General features: G+C 46.1%; 1 protein-coding gene across 1 annotated transcript in view; it reads left to right on the top strand.

Annotated features, from left to right (window-relative positions):
• Positions 1-19,676, top strand: part of WDFY4 (WDFY family member 4) — a 253,283-nt gene that overhangs the window by 100,518 nt on the left and 133,089 nt on the right. The window contains exons 32-39 of the mRNA XM_036829672.1: positions 6,493-6,657; positions 9,365-9,568; positions 10,312-10,426; positions 11,688-11,845; positions 14,502-14,740; positions 16,611-16,729; positions 18,263-18,448; positions 19,178-19,314. Of these exons, the coding sequence (XP_036685567.1) occupies positions 6,493-6,657; positions 9,365-9,568; positions 10,312-10,426; positions 11,688-11,845; positions 14,502-14,740; positions 16,611-16,729; positions 18,263-18,448; positions 19,178-19,314 (1,323 nt within the window). The remainder of the gene's footprint in view (positions 1-6,492; positions 6,658-9,364; positions 9,569-10,311; positions 10,427-11,687; positions 11,846-14,501; positions 14,741-16,610; positions 16,730-18,262; positions 18,449-19,177; positions 19,315-19,676) is intronic.

The following is a 19,676-nucleotide window of genomic DNA, read 5'->3' as shown; positions in this document are numbered from 1 at the left end:
TTTTTGATGAGTGTGGCTAATGGTTTATCAATTTTTTTATCTTCTTAAAGAACCAACTTTTAGTTTTATTGATCTTTGCTATTGTGTCCTTCATTTCTTTTTCACTTATTTCTGATCTGATTTTTATGATTTCTTTACTTCTGCTAACTTTGGGGTTTTTTTTCTTCTTTCTCTAATTGCTTTAGGTGTAAGTTTAGGTTGTTTATCTGAGATTTTTATTGTTTCTTGAGGTAGGATTGTATTGCTATAAACTTCCCTCTTAGAACTGCTTTTGCTGCATCCCATAGGTTTTGGGTCATCGTGTTTTCATTGACATTTGTTTCTAGGTATTTTTTGATTTTGTCTTTGATTTCTTCAGTGATCTCTCGGTTATTTAGTAGTATATTGTTTAGCCTCCATGTGTTTGTATTTTTTACAGTTTTTTTCCTGTAATTGATATCTAGTCTCATAGCGTTGTTGTCAGAAAAGATACTTGATATGATTTCAATTTTCTTAAATTTACCAAGGCTTGATTTGTGACCAAAGATATGATCTATCCTGGAGAATGTTGCATGAGCACTTGAGAAGAAAGTGTAATCTGCTGTTTTTGGATGGAATGTCCTATAAATATCAATTAAGTCCATCTTGTTTAATGTGTATTTAAAGCTTGTGTTTCCTTATTATTTTCATTTTGGATGATTTGTCCATTGGTGAAAGTGGGGTGTTAAAGTCCCGTACTATGATTGTGTTACTGTTGATTTCCCCTTTTATAGCTGTTAGCCTTTGCCTTATGTATTGAGGTGCTCCTATGTTGGGTGCATAAATATTTACAATTGTTATATCTTCTTCTTAGATTGATCCCTTGATCATTATGTAGTGTCCTTCTTTGTCTCTTGTAATAGTCTTTATTTTAAAGTCCATTTTGTCTGATAGGAGAATTGCTACTTCATCTTTCTTTTGATTTCCATTTGCATGCAATATCTTTTTCCATCCCCTCACTTTCAGTCTGTATGTGTCCCTAGGTCTGAAGTGGGTCTCTTGCAGTTAGCATATATACGGGTCTTGTTTTTGTATACATTCAGCCAGTCTATGTCTCTTGGTTGGAGCATTTAATCCATTTACATTTAAAGTAATTATCGATATGTGTGTTCCTATTACCATTTTCTTAATTGTTTTGGGTTTGTTATTGTAGGTCTTTTCCTTCACTTGTGTTTCCTCCCTAGAGAAGTTCCTGTAGCATTTGTTGTAAAGCTGGTTTGGTGGTGCTGAATTCTCTTAGCTTTTGCTTGTCTGTAAAGTTTTTAATTTCTCCATTGAATCTGAATGAGATCCTTGCCAGGTAGACTAATCTTGGTTGTAGGTTTTTCCCTTTCATCACTTTAAATATGCCCTGCCACTCCCTTCTGGCTTGCAGAGTTTCTGCTGAAAGGTCAGCTGTTAACCTTATGGGGATTCCCTTGTATGTTATTTGTGGCTTTTCCCTTGCTGCTTTTTTTTTTTTTTTTTTAAAGGAATTCCTTTATTTTTATTTATTTATTTATTTATTTATTTATTTATTTATTTATTTTTGGCTGTGTTGGGTCTTCGTTTCTGTGCAAGGGCTTTCTCTAGTTGCGGCAAGCGGGGGCCACTCTTCATCGCGGTGCGTGGGCCTCTCACTATCGCGGCCTCTCTTGTTGCGGAGCACAAGCTCCAGATGCGCAGGCTCAGTAGTTGTGGCTCACGGGCCCAGTTGCTCCTTGGCATGTGGGATCTTCCCAGACCAGGGCTCGAACCCGTGTCCCCTGCATTAGCAGGCAGATTCTCAACCACTGCGCCACCAGGGAAGCCCTCCCTTGCTGCTTTTAATATTTTTTTCTCAGTATTTAATTTTTGATAGTTAGATTAATATGTGTCTTGGCGTGTTTCTCCTTGAACTTATCCTGTATGGGGCTCTCTGTGCTTCCTGGACTTGATTGACTATTTCCTTTCCCATATTAGGGAAGTTTTCAACTATAATCTCTTCAAATATTTTCTCAGTCCCTTTTGTTTTCTCTTCTTCTGGGACCCCTATAATTTGAATGTTGGTGCATGTAATGTTGTCCCAGAGGTCTCTGAGACTGTCCACAATTCTTTTCACTCTGTTTTCTTTATTCTGCTCTGTGGTGGTTATTTCCACTATTTTATCTTCCAGGTCACTTATCTGTTCTTCTGCCTCAGTTATTCTGCTATTGATTCCTTCTAGAGAATTTTTAATTTTATTTATTGTGCTGTTCATCATTGTTTGTTTGCTCTTTAGTTCTTCTAGGTCCTTATTAAACGTTTCTTGTATTTTCTCCATTCTATTTCCAAGATTTTGGATCATCTTTACTGTCATTACTCGGTATTCCTTTTCAGGTAGACTGCCTGTTTCCTCTTCATTTGTTTGGTCTGGGTTTTACTTTGCTCCTTCATCTGCTGCATATTTCTCTATCTTCTCATTTTGCTTAACTTCCTGTGTTTGGTGTCTCCTTTTCACAGGCTGCAGGTTTGTGGTTCCCGTTGTTTTTGTGTCTGCCCCCAGTGGGTTATGTTGGTTCAGTGGGTTGTGTAGGCTTCCTGTTGGCAGGGGCTGGTGTCTGTGTTCTGGTGGATGAGGCTGGATCTTGTTTTTCTGGTGGGCAGGACCGTGTCCAGTGGTATGTTTTGGGGTGTCTGTGAACTTATTGTGATTTTAGGCAGGCTTTCTGCTAATGGGTCGGGTTGTGTTCCTGTCTTGCTAGTTGTTTGGCATGGGGTGTCCAGCACTGGAGCTTGCTGGTCGTTGAGTGCAGCTGGGTCTTAGCATTGAGACGGAGATCTCTGGGAGAGTGCTCGCTGATTGATATTACGTGGGGCCAGGAGGTCTCCTGTGGTCCCATGTCCTGAACTCGGCTCTCCCACCTCAGAGGCTCAGGCCTGACACCTGGCTGGAGCACTAAGACCCTATCAGCCACATGGCTCAGAAGAGAAAGGAGAAAAAAAAGAAAGAAAAATAAATAAATAAATAAAATGAAGTTATTAAAATAAAAAATAAAAAAAATTATTAAAATAAAAAAACTTAAAAAGTAATTTTAAAAAAAGCAGAGCAACCAAACCAATAAACAAATCCACCAAGGATAACAAGCAATAAAAACTATACTAAGATAAACATAAAAATCGGTAACTAGTCTGTCGCATACAGCAAACCCCAAGTCTACAGTTGCTCCCAAAGTCCACCTCCTCATTTTGGGGTGATTCATTGTCTATTCAGGTATTCCACAGATGCAGGGTACATCAGGTTGATTGTGGAGATTTAATCCGCTGCTCCTGAGGTTGCTGGGAGAGATTCCCTTTCTCTTCTTTGTTCGCACAGCTCCTGGGGTTCAGCTTTGGATTTGGCCCCGCCTCTGCATGTAGGTCACGTCTGTTCTTTGCCCAGACAGGAGGGGGTTAAAGGAGCGGCTGATTAGGGGGTTCTGGCTCACTCAGGCTGGGGGGAGGGAGGGATACGGAATGCGGGGTGAGCCTGCAGCGGCACAGGCCGGAGTGACATTGCAACAGCCCGAGGCGCACTGTGTGTTCTCCCGGGGAAGTTGTCCCTGGATCACGGGACCCTGGCAGTGGCGGGCTGCACAGGCTCCCGGGAGGGGCAGTGTGGATAGTGACCTGTGCTTGCACATAGGCTTCTTGGTGGCTGTAGTAGCAGCCTTATTGTTTCATGCCCGTCTCTGGGGTCTGCGCTGATAGCCACAGCTCGCGCCCATCTCTGAAGCTCTTTTAGGCGGTACTCTGAATCCCCTCTCCTCGAGCACCCCGAAACAATGGTCTCTTGATTCTTAGGCAGTTCCAGGCTTTTTCCCAGAGTCCCTCCCAGCTAGCTGTGGCACACTAGCCCCGTTCAGGCTGTGTTCACACAGCCAACCCCAGTCCTCTCCCTGGGATCCGACCTCCGAAGCTGAAGCCTCAGCTCCCAGCTCCCACCTGCCCCAGCGGGTGAGCAGACAAGCCTCTCAGGCTGGTGAGTGCTGGTCGGCACCGATCCTCTGTGTGGGAATCTCTCTGCTTTGCCCTCTGCACCCCTGTTGCTGCACTCTCCTCTGTGGCTCCGAAGCTTCCCCCCCGCCCACTCCCCGTTTCCACCAGTGAAGGGGCTTCCTAGTGTGTGGAAGCTTTTCCTCCTTCACAGCTCCCTCCCAGAGGTGCAGGTCCCGTCCCTATTCTTTTGTCTCTGTTTTTTCTTTTTTCTTTTGCCCTACCCAGGTATGTGGGGAGTTTCTTGCCTTTTGGGAAGTCTGAGGTCTTCTGCCAGCGTTCAGTAGGTGTTCTGTAGGAGTTGTTCCACATATATATGTATTTTTGATGTATTTGTGGCGAGGAAGGTGATCTCCATGTCTTACTCCTCCGCCATCTTGGTTCATTCTTTTTTATTGTTCAGTAGTATTTTATTGTGATAATGGATCACTATTTATTTATCCATTCTGGGTTGTTTCCATTTGGAAATACTATGAATAAAGCTGCTATGTACATATCTTTTGGTGGACATACATACTTCTTTCTGTAGGAAATATACGCAGGGTGAAGTTATGGGTTATAATCTTTACACATGATTTGTTTTAGTAGATATTGCCAAATAGTTCTCCAAAGTGAAGTGCCAATTTACACTCACCAGCTCTTATTCTGGGAAGGTTCTAGTTGCTCCTGGTCCTTGTCAATATTTAGCATTGTCGTCTTGTAGATGTTAGCCATTCCGCTATGTGCACCTATCCTTGGGAGCAGACAGCATTCTCTCCCTTGTGCAAATGTAGACATTGAAGCTGTGGAGGTTAACTCACTCAGGCAGGGTCACAGAGCGAGGGCACGGTGGAGGTACGTGTGTCCAGCATTAGCATTTCATTCCAGGGCACTACCTTGCCTAAGGACCTTCAGGGGATGCCTGTTTCTTAGTACATCAAATCCAAATTCTTCCAGAAGTCCAAGTCCTCTATATCTGACCTTATCTACCAGCTTCCTCTCTATTTACCTTGTGCTAATCACTGTGAAAATAAGCCTGAAGCACTAAAATGTCTCACTTAATCCTCATGGCAGTCTTATGACATAGGTCATATTATGATCCTTGTTTTGCAGAGTTGGGACTGGAGGTGTCGGGGGATTAAGAAAGTGGTGCAAATCCACACTGTTAGTAAGCAGCAGAGGCAGCATTCAAACCAGGCCGACTAGCTCCAGAAAAAGCTCTCTGAACTCTGACTTCTGGTACTCCCTCTAAATCTAATATTGTGCTGTATGAACCTGGTGGAGAAGCCAGGTGCAGGTGACTTCAGAAGCAGGTTTCCTCTGCCTGCCTGCTCAGCTCATACCAAACCCTCACAGGATCCCGGGAATGAGATTTTACACCTCTCTCTACTTGTCCCATACGTATTGCCTTTCTTTCCTCAATTAGGTTTGAGTTTTCTAGAATGAGGCTTAGTTCCAGACATTTGGTACCTATTTGGTAAACAGGACATACAAACTTATGCACACAGGGCCAGGACTCGAGGCAGGCTGGTTGGGAAATGAGGAAGCCATGGTGGGAGGGGCTGGGGATGAGGAACTGGCCAGAGGAAGACCAGACGTCCACCTATAACATCCACAGGAGTAGGCTGAGGGTCATTCAGTCTAGTTGTTGGCGTGGCTACGTAGGGAATGACCCTGATATTAAGGTTGCTCAATTTTCAAGTTCTAGGCTGTCCATCCAGGACAGAGAAGGGCCTCAGGCAGCAGCTGGACACACTGAGGCTAGAGTTAGTGTCCAGAAAGAGTGACTGGGCACAGCTGGTTAAGGGAGCTGGGCTCCAGCAAGGCGCTAGTGTGCAGCTGTGATGGAGGCTCAGCCATGTGGCCAAGACCAGGTTATGGTTTGAGGCAAACAGGTGCCTGGGTCCCCTCAGGGTACTGGGTATCACTTCAGTGCAACATGATCTATTCCAGAGCCCTGGCTGGTGGGGAAGGGGCTCCTCAAGCCCTGGCAGCCTTGGACAGGGTTTGTCCAGGGTCTGTAACTGGGAGCATTAGCATTGAGCTGGGGAAGGCTGGCGTCAATCCTAATTGGCAAGTTTCTTGAGCACAGAGGCCATGTCACACCACAGAGGGGCATATGGGGAAGACAGTCTGATGTTATAGCCAGGTTGCCTGGGTTCAGCTCCTGGCTCTGCCCCTTATCTGCTGGTTGAACGTTAACAAACTGCTTAACCTCTCTGTGTCTTTGTCTTCCCATCTGTAAAATAGGGGTAAATGTAAAACCTGCCTCAGAGGGTTGTTGTGAGGTGAGAAGAGGAATTTGTGTGAAGCCCTTAGAGCAAGCCTGCGCATATTAAACCCTTCCTCAATTGATGACCAGTATCCTTTTCTAATCCACAGTTTTAGGTGTCTTGCAGTAAGGTGTCTTGTTGAGAATCTCAGAAAGGAGGTCATCTTCCTAGATTTAAAATCTTCTGGTTCCTATGCAGCCCCAAGTCACGCTCCCACGCACCGCCTCTCATGAAGTGTGTCCCTGATCAGCCCTCGGCAGGTTCTGGAGACAGCGCCTGGGAACAGACATTCCCCGCCAGCGTGCTGCAGTTCCTTGGCCTCGTGCACAGCGCCTACCCCCAGGATCCGGCTTGGCGGGCCCCAGAGTTCCTCCAGACCTTGGCTGCAGTCACCTTCCCCTTGGGAACCCATCAGGTAGGACATGCCTCTGCCCTGCCCCGGTGAGAGCAGGGGTGAGCGTCATCACCCTTCAAGGGCAAAATTCCTCCCCACCCCTCCCCAAATTAAAATACATTTAAGGCAACTTAGCTGAAACCTTAAGTAAACAACTCGGGTAATTTTCCTTCTCTTTATGAGATGATGCTTCAGGTCATTTTTGGCTCTGAGAGTCAATAAGTTTTTGAGTCATCAGGAATCTCAGTAATGAGAAATTTGATGGTAGATCAAGTCCAGTTTTATATGGAATACCCACACATTGATCATATGAAACAACAGATTCCACCCCAGGAAACCCGCGGCCGGTGCCCCAGCCGGGGGAGGGGTGGAACTGTCACCGTGTCCCATCTTCTTTGCAGCACTCTTGTCCTGTTTGCAGGCCATGGCATCTTTCAATCAGAGGGTTTGCCAAGGCCCAGCTGGGAGCGCAGAGGGACCAACTGGGTCTTGAGGACAAAGTGTGAGTGTCGGGGTGGAGAGGGTGCTACAGGAAGAGATATGAGTGAGTTTGAGAGCAAGAGCCAGTCCCAGCCGATCGGGGGACTCAGTGGGCTAAGAGCATCTGGGACGTGAGAGGAGCAGGCGAGGACAGATGTGAAGGCAGGTGCAGGAGGAGGAAGAGCAGAAATCTGCTCATCACCCGCCTTGATAGAACAGGAGGTGAGACCCAGCCAGGGAGAGTGAATTAGCGACGCCTCTCTACAAATCAGTAACTGCAGCCAAAGGAACACGCTAGGCATGTTGGTAAGTAGAGGGTCTAGAAGCCATGCCAAGCACAGTGAGGTCAGGTAATATTTGCTCTGTAATTATTTGCTAAATGACCAAGTGAATGAACATGCTGTTTTAGCTATTCTTTTCTAGAAGTGTATTCACGGTGCCAGCCTCCATCTCCTGAGCACCTACCACAGTCCTGAGCCTGGTGCTTCACATCCCCTAACATGCCCTGATGCAGGAGGTGTTAAAGGGGGAGGGGAGATTCCGGGAGGTGAAGCGGCCCAGACTGGTTTCCTCCCGGTTTAGTGGGACAATGAGACCCATCTCACAGAAGGGTTGAGGAGATGAAACATGCCACAGCTTATGTGATTAATAAGTGACAGAACCAAGATTTACACCTCAGTCTCTCACCCCAAAGCCCATGTCCTTTCCATCGGTCAGTTTAAAATAGCATTAAATGACCTAATAAAATTTGAGTGTTTAGTTTTAATAAAAAGACAAAATGTAAAGACTAGAAGATTTGCAAAAAGATAAAATAGTTTGATGGGTTAATGTCAACTAAAGCAACATACTAGAAAAGTAAGAAAAAAAAGATGCAATAAAGAGCAAAGGAAGGCACTGTGAGCAGCACTGAAGGGGGTGGGGGATGGGACCCCCCCACCCCGAGAAGCCAGGCAGGGCAGCCCTACAGACCGCCCCTCACCATCCCCCCCACCTGGAGCGGGCCGGGCCCTGAAGTCAACGGCCTGACATTCTCAGCCCGGATCCCCAGCTCAGCCCCTCGCCCACACGCCAGGCTCGCCATCTGCTGAGTCAGGGTTCCAGCCGGCTGCCCACCAGCAGCCACAGAGCACACTCTCACCCAGGGCTCTTCCTCCCCACGCTCAATAGTTCCTGCCTGAGGAAGGGCCTGGCCCAAAGTCGCCTCCCAGCCTACTGTGGATGAGACAGGCCCCAGTTCCAGAGCTCTTATCCCCGTAGCTCCTTGCCTTGTTTCAGCTCCAAGTCGGCTCCAAAAGGCCTTTGTTGCACAGAACACATGACAGACTTTCTGCATGCAGAAGGCTGGTGGCCAAAAGGGTTTCGATTTGCTATGATTTTATATGGCATCTTTCCAGTCAAGGCCGCATGGAGCTAATTAATGCAGTCATCACCTCCCTAGGTGCTGTTAAATTCATTTTATGGCTTAATTAAGAATGGCTGCATTAACTTTATGAATGAGCCAAGGGAGAAACCAACAGATAAACTTGCACGGAAAGTTCATGGGCCAGGAGTCAGGCATCCCTGGCCGCGTGTCCTTGGGCGTGTCATTTGGCCTCCCAGCATCTCCATGTCTTCCAGGATGTATCTGGGCTAATGACCCCCATCTCATTTATCTCCCAATATTTTTATAAATGTAAAACTGAGAAAGCGAAGGCCAAGGCACTTCAGGGACTTGGACGCCAGGACTGGCTGAAGTCCTACTTCTCTTTCCACCTGAGGGTCCTATCTGTCAATATCAGCAGAGCCTGGCAGGCAGTAAAGGTGAGGGCCCCACAGGAAGGTGGGAACCAGCTATCTTGACCGTACACCAGGGCCAGGCATTGCTGCATGCACTATTTCTCACTGCATCCTCACACATCTGTGTGTGTTCCTTTCCATCATTACTATTTGACTGATGGGGAGCTGTGGCACCGAGGAGGGAAGCGCCTTGCACGGGATACATCCTGGGCTTCCTCGCTGAGCACTGCAGGTCTCTCCTGCTCTGTGCCCAGCTTCTGTCCACCACTCCCACCCATCTGGCGTTCGGAGGCCACAGCAGGCCGTCTGTGAGCCCTGGGGCTCTGGGCGAGCTGCCTACCTCCTCGGAGCCTCAATTTCCTGACATGTGAATGGGTTTGATGAGAATCCCACCATGCACACCTCAGAGGTGGACGTGAGAGTGCTTTGAGGCAGGGTAGGCCGCTTATGCTGGGGTTCTCTTGTCTTTGAGGGGGCCGTGACTGAGTCTACCCAGGACACCAGCAGTCCTGAGGCCGAGCCTGAAGGCAACAGCACTGAGGAGGGTCTACAGGCTCCTGCTGAGTCACATCCCACCCGGAAGCAGCTGAGGGAATTCATGCAGCTACTCTTGAGGGAGCTCTTGCTTGGGGCTTCCAACCCCAAGCAGTGGCTGCCGCTGGAGGTGCTCCTGGAGGTGGGTTGGAAAGGGTGTCATTGGGCTCTGTGCTGTGGGAACAGGCTGGGAGGGCATGGGCACCATGAGGGCGGGGTGTGCCCAGGGAGACCTGAGGGCTGATCTCTTGAGAGAGCTCATCCAGGCCTGTCCATGCCAGTTGGCTGGTGGTCAGGCACCTCTCCTGGCACTGCAGTGAGTGGTGGGAGGGCGTCCTCCGGAAACCACAGGCCCCAGCAGAGCAGGGAGCTCACCAAGCAGCAAGTCAATAGATGAATGAGGGCAGGTCTTAGCCAGGTCTCTAGAAGCAGAGCCTGAGACAGGGATTTTGTGGAAGTAATTTTTGGGGGGCGGTGCTCTCAGGAAAGCAGAGAAGGGATGCAGAGGAGGACAAGGGAGAACCTAGCCAGGACATAGTCTCAGCAGTAGCCAGGACATAGTCTCAGCAGTAGCCTGGATCAGAGCAGTAGTGTGCTATCTGCATCCCAGAGTTGGCCCCACCTTAAGGCACCTGACAGGTGGTCATTGGCTGTGGGCCCCCCACCCCTTGCCTCCTTGCCCTAGGAAGTAGGCATTGCTTCCCGGTTGAGGCAGTTTGGTCAGCAGAGGACAGTGCCCCAGAGAAGGGGCAGTTGTGAGCTGTTGGCAGCCCACACTCCCAGCAGTGGCAGTATTAGCATATGGGCCAGGCAGAGGGACCTGGTGGGCACTGAGTGGACATCGTGGCCATGTGGCTGCTGTCTTAGTCCAGGGTTTACTTCCAGGCTTCTCCAGACAATGCCACCAGCCAACAGAAGCGAGACTTTCAGTCTGAGGTCTTGCTTTCCACCATGGAAATATTTCACGTGATGAGTGGAGATCAGGCACCAATGCTTAGAGGTGAGTGGGGGTGGATGACTTGCTCCTCCTGTTCTTGACACAAAGTTGCTGACAGCTGAGCAGGACAGCCACAATCCTGCCAGCCACTGACCCCAGGACTCTAGAGGAAGTCTAGGCTGCAGGACTGTAGGGTGCTTTCGGAACCACAGGAAGATGCCCTCCACCTGTTCTTGTTGTTCACAACAAGAGCTCAGTGACCTTGCTCGGAGACCCCAGGGATGGCATACTTACTACTTTCCATGTCACCCCTGCCATTGTTGGGTCAGTCAGAGATGGAAAGTCCTGTTCTCTGAGCCAAAATCAGTTCTCCTCTAGCTTCAGTAGAATTTTCTTCTTCCTATGAGGGGAGTCAAGATGTCAACCTGAATTTAACATTCTTCTGCTCACCTATGCCTGGGCACAGCAAATGTTTCTTAAATGAATGAACCTGGGTGAAGACGCTGCCATTGCCCCTAAGAAGTTCAAACTGAAACTTCATTCAGAACATTTGGTTCCGAGGCAGCTGTACCTTCCTGACAAGATTAAACAGAAGTCCTTTCTGTGGTTCTTGAGTCATGGAATCCTTAGTGATACAGCTCATTTTCTGGACTCCTCTTGCCCCACAGTGCAGAAGCCCTGACTTTGGGTTTTCTGGGGTATCTGAAATGTGGTAAGGTAGTGGAGTGATGAAAAGCGTGAGCTTGGTAGCCCAATTCTGAGCATGGCTCTGTCACTGGACGGTGGTGTTACTCCGGGCAGGTGCCTGACCCTGTGAGTGAGGAGGATAATCGTGGCTAACTTAGAGGGTTGCTTTAAAGATTAACTGAGATTGTTGCATCCATGTCTGAGCACAATGCCTGCTGTGTTGGTGAGCACAGATAGATGACCTGACCTTACAGCTTCATCCTCTGCCCAAATAACAGCAGGGCCTTGGGTCACCATGACAGCCTTCCCATTACCCTATGCCTTAAATTCTCACCCACTATTCTTCCAAATGGCCACTGGAAGAAATGCTGCTCTGTACTTGCCTCCTCCCCATTTGGTTTATATCACTGATTGTTCAAGATTGATTTACTTTGAATAAATGTGTGTTCATTGGACACCTATTGTATATAAGACCCATTTTTGGAGCAACAGAGTACACACAGGGTTACAATGGGGTGTAAAGAGGTGAGTAAGATGTGGTTGGTTACCAAGAGGGGCTTGGAGATTGTTGTGGAGAGAAGGCATTTTAGACCGATGATTTCTCAGCCTTGGTCTGTCACCCTCCCCCAACCCCCAGGCAGTAGAGAGCCTCAGCCAAATGCAGAAGCTGCTGCTGCTCCTTCACTTGCCAGCATCTCCTACTTCATCCAGAAGCTGGTGGAGAAGCTGTACAGTGGAATGTTCTCAGCAGACCCCAGGCATATCCTTCTCTTCATCATGGAGCACATAATGTTGGTAAGAACCTCAGGTTGGCCGTGGTGGTAAGGCTTCTGCTGACCCACCAGGTATCTGTATGACACTGCTGGCTGCTGTCCACTTGGTTCATATTGACCTGCTGTCCTTCCTGGAAATAGAATCTGAGATGGGTGGGAGGAAGGAGGAGGACTGTTACCGCCCAGGTTAACACCTAGTAGATGTTGAGCACCCTACAGTGTTCTCACCTTGGGCCATCTGAGATCCATCTCGATAATTAGGGGCCGCAGCCCCCTGCACAGGCACCTCCTAGACTCTGCACACCCCGCTTTGGGTTTTTACTGTGAATGTTGGTTTAATCTTAATTATTGTTATTCCTCATCAACAAAGGGCGAAAAAGGTCTTTATCTCCAAAAGTTCTATTTCATTTTCTTCTATAAAATCCACCTCCATTTGTCATATTTGGGCCTTTCTGAATTCGAAGAAAGAGTCTATTTTTACCTGGTCCTGTTTTTCTTGCATGTGCTTTCCCTCTCTCTCTATCTCTTTCTCCATCCACATACATACCTATGCATGCCAGTGCATGCCTGTAGATACACCTAGATGTAAGTATGTGTGTGCACATGTGTACACATTCTTCATTGTATATGTGTACACACGCATACACAAAGACTCAAACAATCTCAAAATTCTAGAGTTGAACCCTTTTTTTGGTCCTTGCTTCTCATTTCATTCTGGAAACCTTTCCTGACAAGTGGCCATTCACTGTTTCCTTGAACCATCCTTGTGTGAGGAGCTCTCTATGGTACAAGGGGGTTCCAGTCAGCGGGACACCTGTGATTGTTGGGAAGCACTTTCTCTTACCAAGTGGAAATCTGCCTCCAGCAGCTCCTGCCTGCAGCTCTCGGTGCATTCTCTGCGGCAGAATCCAGGAGAGCCCCTCTCCTTGCTCTTCATTGCCTCGTAGAGACAATGACATCAGTGCCCCCAGCACTCTTCTGTCTGTGGAGTCCCCTGCAGATCCCAGGACTGGGCCTTGGCACAGTTCCTAGAGTGATAGTCAGTCTGGCTGATGCACAGTTCTAGGCAACCTGAAAAGAATGTATTCAGAGGTTTCTTCAAGAATAACTCCTAGAAGGGAGAAATATCCCTTGTCAGCTCTGAGGGGATTAAAATCAGATTCTTGGGAGGTCGTGTTGAAAATGAGAGTAGCCACTGAGCTCCTGTCTTAGTGAGTTTGGGCTGCTATTACAGAGTACCATAGACTGGGTGACTTAGCAGCAGACATTTACTTCTCAGGGTTCTAGAGGCTAGGAAGTCCAAGATCAAGGTGCCAGCAGATCTGTTGTCCGGTGAGGCTCTCTTTCTGGTTTTAGAGAGGGTCATCTTTTCATTGTACCCTCAACATGATGGAGAGAGTGAGGAAGCAAGCTCTCACTTATCTCTTCCTATAAGGGCACTAATCCTATCATGAGGGCTCCATCCCCATGACCTAATTACCTCCAAGAGACCCCATCTCCAAACATATCACAATGGGGGACTAGGTTTTCAACATATGAATTTTGGGGTGACACTAACATTCAATCTATAGCAGCTCCCCAATGGTCTAAGCAAATACTCAGAGCTAATATCAAAGAGCTGGTGCCTCCTGGGGCTGATGTGTCTTCAGCAGGGTGCCAGGCCCAAGGACTCTCATTGCCCTCATCTACCATTCTTCTCTCCTGCTCGCTGCCTGTGACTCGCACACCTCTTAACCTCAGTTTGAAAGATGTGACCCATCTGAAGAGTAGGAGAGGATGATGATAAAAACATGAACCCCAAATTCCAGCAGGCTTAAATAAAACTTAATTAGTATAAACACTTGCATTACCTATGAGATTTGAAGAGAGCAATCTATAACTAACAAATGAACTTTCTAATAGACTGAAACATTTTGCACATAATTTTTGTTCTATGGATTCTTTTCAGTGAAGCCAAACAGATGGATGGCTTCGGTGTTAAGGCCACAAATCAGGACCTTCTGCCTTCCCCCTCTAAATCTCTCATGAACTAAAATGGATGCACATTTCCTTTAGAAGATATAGTGGTTAAGAGCATGGCTCAAGTGTCTGGTGTGGGTTTGACTCTTGCTGACCACCTACCTCTCCTACCTCTCAGACTCTCAGCCTTCTTATCCCTAAGGTGGGATAATCTTAGTGTCTACTTCACGATGTTGTTATGATGTTTAAATGAGGCAATATATGTAAACATACGCAAAGAAATGCAAAAATGCTTAGCATGATAACTGGAATATTATAACAATCTATACCTGATAACTAGTATTAATAACATTTTTTAAAACTAGACCCTATTAATAGCATGTTCTTATATACTGAATGTCAACCATGTTACCAGTATTTCAGAAATCTCTGGTCCCCATGTCTACTTTACGTAATATGACTGTGGTAAACTTTTAATTTTTTAACTTTTTAACACCAATTTTTGGTAAATTTAAACGTTTGATTTCCCTTTATTGATCGTCCACTTAAATAGAAGCTCCAAGGTTGAGGAAGGTAATCCTTTTTGATTTTAGAAATGTCACTTTTTGAAATACAGAAAAGAATCTGAGATTGTATCATTTTCACAGTTAACTGGGTTGGTATCTAAACTTCAAAGTGTTCACAAGTATGTGTCTGTGTGTGTTTATTTTATGACACAGGTCATCGAGAACGCCTCTTCTCAGAGAGACGCTGTCATCGGTGCTCTATACAGCAGTCTAAATAAAGTCATTCTTTATTGCCTCTCCAAGCCCCAGCAGTCCCTCTCCGAATGCCTCAGCCTTCTCAACATCCTGGGCTTTCTTCAGGAACACTGGGACATTATCTTTGCCACCTATAATTCTAACGCCAGCTTCCTCATGTGTCTCATGCATTGTCTTCTGCTGCTCAGTGCAAGAAGGTTAGAGCTGCCCACTTGTCTTCTTGCTTGCCAGTGGTCAATGCAGGAAAGAAAGCTTTAGAGGACACTTGATTGAAGTCGATCAATTATAGATGATGCAATCCTTTTGTTTATCTGGTTGTCCAAATTATGTGCAATATTTGATAATACGGTAAGTAGTCCTCAAACCTGTCCATGTGACTGAGCAGCTAGGAGCATCATGAAATAATAATTTACCATATTTCCATAATTCTCAGGCTGTAAGATACTTCACTGATTTAATTTGGGTGGGGAGAGGCAGGCAGAAAACTCCAATATTAAATACATACATTGGTTTTATGATGCAGCCAGGTTTCAGAAATACTCACTTTTGATACATAAAATCTTAGAATGGGGAAATATATAATAAATTAAGTCATGCAAGCCAGGAATAATTTTGCTTGCAGGAAAAAAAAAAACCAAACCAAAAAGCCACACAGACACAGACACAGACACACACAATTTGTGATATAAAATGACATCCATAAGCATCCTTGTATAAGAAATACAAGTACATTAAATTATTAAATTAAGCTATTTAAATCCCTTTCCTGAAGTTCAAAGTTTGAAAACATTAGATTTTTCTGTGTATGTGCACTTTCTCTCTCCCTCTGTGTGGTAGTAAGTATATATCATACATCATGTGTGCCTTGGCATTATACTGCCTAAGAATATTATCTCTTATTAATAGAACCATGTTGAGGAAGAGAGGACTATGCGATATTACACTTTATTCTTGTCCTTTTCTCAATTGTGTTTATCCCAGTACAAATTTGATTACTTGAGAAAAAATCCCCCAAATCCTGTCGAGTTGACTATTGAACGTTACAAACCACGAGTTGACTTGTCTAAAAACACTCTGGGAAGCACTGGAAAACACTCCTAGCCCAGAGGAGGTATTTGCCTTTTTATTTGTTTGAAATAAAATAATCCATTTTCAGTGTATGGATTAAATTGGGGAAGTGCTTCTTTCTTTTCTGTATTTCAAGAATTAGGCCCTATCCATACTGGAAGCATGGTTAAGAGGAGCAGAATGCCAGCTGATTTGTGTGCTTGAAGTTCTGCCCTCCTCAAATCCCTCTGTATAGCAAAGCAGCCTCCAAAGTCCAAAGGGACTTTATTCTAGAAATTTCAAGAATGGACATCCTTATATGCTGGTTATTTTTTCATTTCCTTGTTTGTCATTTTTGGTTCAATCCACAAACTTGTACTGAGTGTCTGTTCTGCTTGGTTGAATGAGGGGCCCAGAGAAGAGGGTACTTGGACATGAACACAGCCAGGAGTTCTGGAGCACATGGTCCATGGGGAACCTAATATGTAAACCACTGCGCCCCACTTAGAACAGCTGTATGATGTGCAAGGTTCCAGCAGAGTATAAATGCGGGACTCTTATTCAAAAATTACTAAGAATTTCAAGATGGTGACAGCAGAGTCCAAGCATGGGACCCTTCTGAGTTCGGACTGTACACAGCTGCACAGGTCACAGGCCCATGAAGCTGGCCCCGGCCCCATTCCATGAGGGGTGAGATTAGTGCCAAGCAAAGGCAGAGTTCAGTGCAAAAAGAAATGACCAGTTCTCATGATGGAGAAACCAGCAGAGGTTGAGGAGGTCTGTTTGGGAGCATAGATTGGATTTAATAAGATAGGGACAAAGAGAAGGTGCTTTTCTTATTTTCTAGAATGCTTTTGTATAATACCTGTCATGGAAGTTGTCATAGGTGTTTGCTTTAACTTGATTAGGCAAGTTTTTTTCATATTGATGTGTACTGAGTTTGCAGGATAATTATTTGTAATAAAGAACAATGATCCCAAAGAAACTGGAGTTCATAGTGAACAATCTCTTGTCTACTAGTTATCCAGAAGGATTTGGATTGGAACCCAAGCATAGAATGACTCCTTATCATCAAGTCTTTCTTTCTCCAAATGAAGAAGTGAGAGAAAAAAGAGAAGACTTCCCAAGCTTGAGCAATGGTACATTTTATTTGTTGTTTATTTTGGGGGGAGTAGAAGATAGTGGTAACTGCTAGGGTTGCATTCTTCAGTTTTTTCTTCCTAAGATAAGGAAGCAAATATTACTAAGATTCTTAAAAGACAGAACACGTCTTAGGAAATCCTAGAACAATATAGTAATACAGCAAGGTAACCTGATAGAGAATAAAATTGGAATGATCTTTGTATACAAGAAAGAGAATGGATGGGTGTATGTATAGATGGATGGATAGATGAAGAGAAAGCTCTGTGAGACTTGGTGAAACTAAGAACTTGGTGTACTAAAATATCAGAGAACCTCACTATAAGTTGATTTCACTTCTCAGCTGGTCTCTTGAGTTTTCCTTTGGACCACTAGATGTGGAAACTGGTGTGCCGTATCACTCAGTTCAAGCCATTACCTATCTATCTCTCAGCTTTCTTCTCTAGAAAATGGGAATGGAGTAAAGAAGCTCATTACTTTATGAGATCTCTGGCTTAATGGAGTTTATTCTTGGATTCGATAATATCGAATCAAGTTAAAAGGATGGCAGTTTGTGGAAAAAAAAAAAAAAAAAAAAAGGCAGCCAGATCCATGTGTCTGAGAGATTTCTCCCTCTTGATGCAGGAAGCCTCAGCAGACCTTCTTCCACCACTTTAGTTTGCCAGCTGTGCCACTTACCTTGTGATATCTTGTGATGCCAGGTGGTAGGCACAAAGATCCTTATTTTCTGGTCAGATAGGTGCCCAAAGCCAGTGCTCAAAAATCTTGTGTGTTTAGAGTTTACTGTTTTGTAGTGTTAATTACAACATGAACATTTGCGTTTTGGGATTTAACTAGTAGAGTGGACTGAGAAATGTCCATCCCCCTAGGGTGAGAAAAACAAACTGTAGAGGCTGGTACCAAAGGGCGGACCCAGTGACCCAAGATCAGAGGGAAGTTAGGCACAATTCAGGGGATTATATTTATGGGGTATAGCAGGTAGAACTGGCTTGGTAAATTCGTCTGTCTCTCTGCAAATCCAGGGCACTGAGGTGGGTAGGTAGTTGGAAGCATGATTCAGTGCCAGGAGAGAGGACTGGCTTGGTTCCTGGGCCCCTGGGCACAGTCTTGGGTTCAGTGTCTATTCCCCTGAGGGGCCAACATAAAAGTCAAGGTTGGAAGGAGCTGTTTTGCGGGGAGCTATTTTGTTACCTAGAGCTTACACAAGGTATCTCTCTGTTTGGTATCTAAAAGAATTGGGGGTGGGAGAAAGGGGCTCACTGAGCCCATCAATCATGTTTCCCAGCTCTGGACATGTGAAGCAGGCAGGACTTGGTGTAGAGGTCGGGGAGAGGCCAGCTCACAAGGATGTTGGTAGCATTGCTATCAGTCCTGCATCCCTACATACTGACGGCTATCTGGCTGGAGCTTGCAAAGCTGGGGTGATGTTCAAGAATGATGCACATAAAAACAACCATGATATGCCATCTCCTGGCTGTCTCTGGGAGAAGCACTGAGGCTGTCCTGATTGTGTGATGTACTCTCTCCATTAGTCCAGCACAACATCCAGAAGACTGTTCAGACTCTCTGGCAGCAGCTCGTGGCACAGAGACGGCAGGAGCTGGAGGATAACTTCAAGATTGATCTTTCTGTGAAACCTGGAGAGAGTGAAGTGAAGATGGAGGAGGTCACCCCACTCTGGGAAGAGATGATGCTCAAGGCCTGGCAGCATTACCTAGGTCTCTGTCCACTTGGCTTCAGGGAATGGAACTTCTGAGTCTCACAGAACCAGGCTCCCCCAGGGTTTCACTCAGGGCCCAAAGCCTTTTACACCAGACCTTCTGTCTCATCCCTCTGGTGGGTGGGATTTATATCACTGAAGCCTCATGAATCTTTGCTCACAAAGAATGAATGCTGCTTTGCATCTTGGTGAAAGGAAGGCCAGAGGTGCCAACCAAGCAGCAGATTCTAGTAATCTCTCAGAGGGAAGGGCCACCATGTCAGAGCTCTAGCCTGGGCTCTGGAACTTAGGGTGCTAGGTCCTGCCCTGATACTCACCTACCAGGTTTGAAACCTTGCGCCAAGTCATGCAGTGACCTGGAGCCTCAGGTTCTTCATGTTCCAAGTAAAACTCTTCATCCCAAAGATATTAACCTCCCTTGCATTCTACCAGTGACTCAACATTTTTACTCTATTAGCCAATGCAGCTGTAGGAATAATGGTTAAGTTTCTTTTTAAAGAGGTCATTACTCTCAAGTTATGGCTCATATATTGTTTTAAGTCTTTCAGCATCACGAAGTTCACAGTAATTCAAACCTGTAGCCTGGGCTGTTTTCCTTACTGGAGGCAGGCACACTGGGCTTGTGCCCCCTGGCTTGCCCTTTGAAAGCCAAGCCAGCTGTAGAAATAGTGTGTGTTTGTTTCCCTCTTAATTTCACCTCTGATGGTCTTTGCCTCTCTGTCGCCAGCATCTGAAAAGAAGTCACTGGCCAGTCGGTCAAGTGTCGGACACCACAGCAAAGTCCCTTCATGGAGTGGAAGCTTGTCCTCAGCCATGAGGCTGATGCCCGGGCGGCAGACCAAGAACCCTGAGTGCAAAGCAGAGGTGAGCCCAGACCCCTTTTCCTTAGAGAATATCAGGCGTTCGCTTCAAACCCCTGTGTATCATGTCCTCTCTCTCTGTTGTCACTGGATGTGATCTAACTCCATGTTCTTCTGAGCGTTTACGGGTAATGCATGTGGCTTCCCAATTGAGGCTACATCTGTGGGAGTCAGGTCTTAGGTTAGCTTTAACCGGAAGCGAATATCGGCTCCTCTTGAGTGCCAAGAGCAGCTGTTCCTTTTGGCATTAAAACCCAAACCAATCCTTGTTCCCATTCTCTTTTTGAGTCAGGTGTACTTGGAGAGCCCTACCCCACAGCTCAGCAGGAGCTGGGTGTGTGGGCGCAGCAAAGGGGGACAGAAGTG

Source organism: Balaenoptera musculus, chromosome 16, assembly GCF_009873245.2.
Source record: "Balaenoptera musculus isolate JJ_BM4_2016_0621 chromosome 16, mBalMus1.pri.v3, whole genome shotgun sequence".
Lineage (NCBI taxonomy): Eukaryota > Metazoa > Chordata > Mammalia > Artiodactyla > Balaenopteridae > Balaenoptera > Balaenoptera musculus.
This window is presented reverse-complemented; position numbering and strand designations above follow the sequence as displayed.